Source organism: Mus pahari, chromosome 2, assembly GCF_900095145.1.
Source record: "Mus pahari chromosome 2, PAHARI_EIJ_v1.1, whole genome shotgun sequence".
NCBI classification, from domain to species: Eukaryota; Metazoa; Chordata; class Mammalia; order Rodentia; family Muridae; genus Mus; species Mus pahari.
Genome location: NC_034591.1, coordinates 23,599,065 through 23,605,886, shown reverse-complemented (window position 1 = coordinate 23,605,886; position 6,822 = coordinate 23,599,065). Strand labels below are relative to the sequence as shown.

Below are 6,822 nucleotides of genomic sequence, written 5' to 3'. Positions count from 1 at the left end.
TTTTGTCCTGCCGCAGCACGCGTCGCAGGGCCGCTTCAGTCCGGGACCCTAAAAACCCCGCCCCCATTTCTCCAGCCTCTCTCCAAGGCCCCTAGCGACCGTCGGCCCAGCGCCCCACGCGCAGAGGCGCTCGTCTCTGACGTCCGGCGCTCTCGGAGTGACGCACAGGTCCCGCCCCGACCTCAAGCCCCGCCCAGGCCGTGGCCATTCCCCGCCTCCCGTATCCCGAACCGCTTCTCCCTGAGCTGAGGCGGCGTTTTCCGATCCTGCTGCGGTCTAGGTGGCGTTTCGGTCGGGCCACGAGCGACTGTATAGCCCCGCCGCCCGCGGGCAATGGTGCGGCGGAGCGCGGGGACGCGGGCGGCCCTGCGGTGGGTATGAAGGAGGATGGAAGGGCAGGACGAGGTGTCGGCGCGGGAGCAGCACTTCCACAGCCAAGTGCGAGAGTCCACGGTGCGTGGTCGGGCGGTTCCCTGGTGCTGCGCCGCGCGCTGGACCCAGGAGCGCAGCGCAGACCAGCACGGTCCCATAGTTTCTTCCCGGACCCCTCACGCACGTTGGCCTTCCAGCACCCCACTGGGTCTGCTGCAGACCGACTCCGACGCCCCGCATCACTTGAGACCCGGTCACCTGCTCCCCATCTTCTCACCTCTGTCACCTCCTGCCCTGTCACCCTACTGCTCTCTCCTCTTGTAGGTGTCTCCCTCGCGCCACCAGCGCTCTCTCCCCTCCTTTCTGTCCTCTCCTTACCTATGTTCCCTCCCCTTCACCCTCACTCCCTATCCTTCTCCCGTCACCTTTATCCCACCCCTCACCCCGTACCTATGTCCTTCTTCCGCTGCGTCACCTGTGCCCCTCCCATTCCCTGAGCTCCCTCCTATCATCTCTGTCCGCTTCCTGTCACCTGTGCCCACCTCTGGTCACCCGAGCTAGGCTCTCCTCCCCACACTTGTAGCCCTTCATCATCGGACCTCCCCAGTCACCTACACTTAACCCGTGTCCGTTTCTCCTATACTCTCCCTTATGTGTCTATTCAACTCATCTGCACCTTTATCATCTGCTTCACCATCTTCACCTGAGTTTATCCCATATCTCCTGCTAACTGAGGGTATAGGGTGATGGGTGGCTGCCTCTTTTCTTCTAACCTGGCATGGTACCTGGTATCTGGGCTGAGCTTTCTGTGGCTCAGGTGTAGATAAAGACACCTGGCTTCCCAAGCTTCCAGCCCTGCAGTGACCTCCCACCATCATCCCCCTATACTCACACCCTCTCTATACCCCTCTATCCAGGACAGAGTTAAAAACTTCCCGAGGAGGGAAGACAAGTCTTCCGTAGGAAGGGTGAGAGCAGGAGCCTACAGTGCTGTGAAACAGCTGCTCTGGAAAGGATGGACCCCTTTTATCCTGCTGTTTGTAGCAGGTCAGGAAGCCAGCTTGGCTCCCCAAGGTCTCCTTTCAGGATACCCTACGCTACTGTAAATGAATTACTTTGTGTCCCCATAACTCTGCAAAGTATGTCCAAGTTACATATTTGCATTCACCTCTCTTCTAGTTCACTTTCATATTTCAGTCACACACTTGGTTTGAGGAAAACATTCTGGTTCACAGTAGTTCAGTTTGTGCAGTTACTGATTTTGAAGATTGAGAACTGGCTTGCCAAGTCATACTGGAGTAAGAGGAGATGCATAAATCTGAGTTGATAGAGTTTAGTACAGTGCATTTGGTTAATTTTTATTTTTATTACTTCTTTATTTCATACAATGTATTTTGAACACATTCATCCCTCCCTAGCTCCTCCCAGACCTCTCTCCACATACTCAACTTCATGACATTTATTTTATTTTATTTTAAAACCATTTGAATCAAATTTGTGCTGCATTTCCATGCTTGGGTGTGTGGGCATTCACTGGAGGTTATGGTTGACCTATGAGTAGCACACTTTTAAAGAAAACTGACTCTTTTTTTTAGCAGCTGTCAGTTGTCAATAACTCCTCAGATAGGGGTGGGGCTTCATGTTTACTTCTTTCTCCATACTGAGATTTTTGTCTGGCTTTAGCTTGCCCAGGTTTTGTATGCATTGTTACAACCACCCTCAGTTCATTTGTATAACTGCCCTGTCATAACACTGGTTCTGTATGGACATTCACTGCTTCTGGCTCTTACAATTGTTTTGCTCCTTCTTCCACAATTATTTTAAGTCTTAGGAAAAGGGGAATGACACAGAGTTCCTCTTTAGGGCTGAGCATTTATTCTGTAGCCTCATATTCTTTGCACCTTGGCCATTTTGGGTTTCTACACAGAAAGCATTAATCTCTGGGTTTAACAGTAAGTCATTAGGAGTTAGTTTAATATGGTTTTCAGTTAGCAATATAGTAGTAGTAGGTTCTGTTCTAGGGTCTGTGACTCTTTACCCACAGAGTCTTGTCTCCAATTACAGTGCCAGGTATGAGGTTCATTTTTGTGGAGTGGACCTTAAAGCTAATCAGAAAATAGTTGGTTACTCCCACAAATTATGCTACTAGGAAGAAATCTATCATTTTAAGTATGCCCTAGGTACATTTCCTACAAAACATACTTGACTGATCATGGTTTCAGATGCAGAAATAGAATTTTGCTACCTTGCCAGAGACCCACGCTTTCTCAACAGTTGTAACTTTTATCTTCTCTAAAAGTAACTGCTGCTCTGGCATCTAAGGCTATAGGTTAATTTTGTTTTATTTTAAAAATTCTTTTATATGTATAAGTGTTTGTTTGTACTTATATCTATATATCATGTATGTGCATGATGCCCATGGAGTCCAGAAGAGGGCATCAGATCTTTGGAACTGGAGTTAACAAGTAGTTGTGAATTGTCATGTGGCTACTGGGAACTGAATCTGGGTCCTCTACCATTGAACTACAGTGTAGAGGGGAATGCCCAGAGAAGTGGCAGGTTTACTCATTCCTCTGTGCCTGGTGCACCTGGCGGTAGACATCAGCTAGTTTCTGAAAGTTCTCTCAGGGTGGATCTGCTCTGGCCCATCTAGGAATCTGAAATATGACTGCTACAGCAGTGTAAGTGTGCCCTTTTAAGTTCTGTGAGCTGTTTCTGGGAAATCCTAGCAAGCACAAGTAGATATCTCAGAATTCTTGGAAATGCTGGAATGCCTGTACTACTCCTTGTTTTTAGCATATGTAAGGTGGATGGCTAATTTTTTCAACAACATACATTATTTTCCCCATTGTATTGTCCTTGTGCTTTGTGAAAGATCAGTTAGCTATATTATATGGTTATATTTCTAGCATTCGAATTCTGTTCCATTGGTCAGTACTTCATTGATTATTTAAGCTTTATTTTTACTTTCAAAAGTCCTTTGATTATATTCTTCATCTTCAGATTGTGCTGATTATTCTGGGTTTTGATTCTCTGCATAAACTTTAGAATCAGTTTGTTTATATCTACAAAGTAACCTGCTTGGGTTTTGATTGGGATTGCATTCAGTTTGTAGATCAAATAGGGAGAACTTACATCTCCTTGTTCATGAACATGGGTTATCTCCCATTTATTAAAGTTATTTTTAGATGTTTTCATCAGAGTTTTATGGTTTTCTTATGTATATTTTAAATATGTTTTGTTAGATTTCTACATACTCTGTTAACATTAATTTTTTTTTTGGGCATGCTAATGTAAATGATGTGTGTTTTATATTCAAACTTCACTTGTTCCTGGGCTGGTAGCACACACTTTTTAAAGTAATTAATTAATTTATGTCTCGATCAATTGAAGCTTCCCCTCCCTCCTTTCCTCCCAGGCCCCCCCCTCACTGCCTACCTCTCCCCTTCCAACACCACCCCTCTGTTTTCTCAGAGAAAGGGAGGCCTATTGATATTAACTTGCCTTGGCAAATCAAGTTGCAGTAGGACTAGGCACATCTTTTATTGAGCCTAGACAAGGCATCCCAGTTAGGGGAAAGGGATCCAGAGGCAGACAGTATAGTCAAGGAGATCCCCTGCTCTAGTTTCTAGGGATCCCACAGGAAGACTAAGCTTCATATCTGTTGCATGTCTGTATGCCCCTTGCATCCTCTTTGGATGGTGGTTCAGTCTCTGTGACCCCTCCTATGGGCCCAGGTTAGTTGATTCTGTAGGTTTTCTTGTATTTTCTTTGACTCCTCTCTCCCTCAATCCTATCTCCCACTCTTCCATAAGATGCCCTGAGCTCTGCCTAATGTTTGACTGTGGGTCTCTGCATCTGTTTCCATCAGCTTCTGGATGAAGCCTCTCAGAGGACAGTTACACTAGGTTCCAGTTTGCACGTATCAGTAATGGTGGGATCTCAAGTTGGGCCAGTAGTAGGTTGGCCATTTCTGCAATGTCTGCTCCATCTTTATCCCTGACATCTTGTAGGTAGGACAAATTGTGGGTCGAGAGTTTTGTGGCTGAGTTGGTGTTCCACTCCTCCATTGGAAGTCTTGACTGGTTACAGTAGGTGTTCGGTTCAGATTGGTGGCACATACTTTTATTTCCAGCATCTCCATAGGTAGAGACAGGCAGATCTATGTCGTTTTAGGGCTACTCTGGTCTATATGATGAGCTTCAGACCAGCCAGGGCTATATAGTGTCTCAAAACAAAAAGCATGCAAACAACAACAAAACCCTGACAAAAACTGAGACCAAGCCAAAACAAAAATTTCACTTGTCCATTGCTGGCATGTAGGAAAAGCGATTGACTTTAGTATTTTAGTCTTGTGACCTTCACTCTTGATATAATTATGTATAAGTTCTAGGTCTTTCTGTGTATTCATTTAGATTTTTTTCAATTAGATAATACAACCATCTGTGTATAAAGGCAGTTTTACTTGTTAATTTAAATCCTTTTTTTTTTTTTTGTTTTCTTGCACTAAATAGGATTCTTAGAACTGTGTTGAAGAATGAGAAAGGGTGCCCATGCCTTGTTGTAGGTTTTAGAGAAGCTTTGCCTTTCTCATTATTAAGTATGTTAGTTTTTGATGCTTTGTAGATAGGTATTCTTTAGCAGTTGAGGAAGGCCTCTATTCATAGGTTGTTTTAAAATTCACATTTTTTTCTTATGTATTTGGCTTAGGTTTACTTTTTCATTCATGATGAATTAATGTCACCTAGGTAAAGTAGTGTTTTATTTATCTTTTTAAATAAAGTTGATACATTTAGAAATGATTTATTTATTTAAATATTTATTAATTTTATGTATATGAGTATTTTGGCTCTATGCTTTTTTTAGTACATACATCACAGTTATTTCTTCCTTTTGGGTTACATCATTTAAAATAAAGTACTCTAGTGGCTCTTTTTCTTTGTGAGATATTTTACTGTGGCATTTCTATGTATTCATATATCCTCATTTGATTCCTTCTCCCTTTTGTTCTCCTCTTCTCTTATATACCTCATGGTCCTTTTACCCTCAAAAGAGCTTCACCTTCCTTCATAACTGAATAATTCTCCACTGTGTATATGTACCATATCTTCTTGGTTCAGTCATCTGTCAGTAGACTATTGTGTAGCAGTAAGTTTAGCTACTCCCCTTTGGCTTCCAGCCAGAGCTCCCATTCAGGAACTCTTTGGATCGGCAAATGAAAGACACACACACACACACACACACACACACACACACACACACACACACACAGTTTATTTTTGAAATGCCTTGGCTATGCAAAGGTTGGGCCATTCTAGCATACTTTTCCCTCCAGTACTCCTGACTCAACACCTTCTAAATCTACCTTTAATTTTGCTGCCCTGTTACCTTCTGTGAGGCTTATTGGTTTATGCTGCCCAAGATGCTTCTGGGCTGCCCTTCCAGGGGCCACTTTCCCTTCCCAACTGCATTTTGGATGATGCAGTTGGCTCTAAATCTGATCTGTCTCTTGATTCTGCATCTCCTCGCTCCTGTCTTCTTGCCCACAGGAACCTAGAAGTCCCACCTCTTTCTCTTTGCTCAGCCATTGGCTGTTGGTGTTATTGATTTATCAAAACCCAACTGGGGACAAGGACCTAAACATTTGGACACACAGATTTCCTATTAAGTCAAAGTGGCCTATTGATACAATAGTCACAATACGGATTGGGTTCCAATCCCCAACACTATTGTGTCAGTAGGCCATTGTGAATGGTGCTGTGATAAACACAGGAGTGCAGATCCTGCTCAGGAGTGGTATAACTGAGCTATACATAGGTCTGTTTGTAGTTTTTTTTTCTTTTAGATTTATTTATTATTTATATAAGTACACTGTAGCTGTCTTCAGATGTACCAGAAGAGGGCGTCAGATCTCATTACAGGTGGTTGTGAGCCACCATGTGGTTGCTGGGATTTGAACTCAGGACCTTCAGAAGAGCAGTCAGTGAGTGAGCCATCTCATCAGCACCCCCCACTTTTTTTTTTGAATCTCCATTTTTATAGTGGCTGTTCTGATTCATATACCTTCCAGTGTATATAAAGGTTCCTTTTTGTACACATCTTTAGCAGCATTTTGTATAAGAACCATTTGGCTGAGTGAAGTCTTGATTTCCATTCCCTGATAGCTAAGAATGTTGAACATTAGCCATTTGTGTTTCCTTCCTTCCTTCCTTCCTTCCTTCCTTCCTTCCTTCCTTCCTTCCTTCCTTCCTTCCTTGTTTCATGAGAAGTATCTGTTTAGATCATTTGTCATTCATTGATTGGATTATTTGTTCTTTTGCTGTTAAGGTTGGAGTTAAAATATTCTGGTTATGGGGGCTGGTGAGATGGCTCAGTGGGTAAGAGCACCCGACTGCTCTTCCGAAGGTCCAGAGTTCAAATCCCAGCAACCACATGGTGGCTCATAACCAT

At 43.7% G+C, this 6,822-nt stretch overlaps 1 protein-coding gene across 3 annotated transcripts in view; it reads left to right on the top strand.

Moving 5' to 3' along the window:
* The first annotated feature begins 210 nt into the window (after positions 1 to 210).
* The window catches only part of Lmbr1 (limb development membrane protein 1), a 126,750-nt gene continuing 120,138 nt past the window's right edge, over positions 211 to 6,822 (top strand). The window contains exon 1 of one of the 3 annotated variants that reach the window (XM_029535212.1): positions 211 to 453. In XM_029535212.1, coding sequence (XP_029391072.1) covers positions 388 to 453 — 66 coding nt within the window. In that variant the 5' untranslated portion in view covers positions 211 to 387. The remainder of the gene's footprint in view (positions 454 to 6,822) is intronic. The other 2 variants (XM_021190339.2, XM_021190340.1) reach the window with 2 other exon arrangements.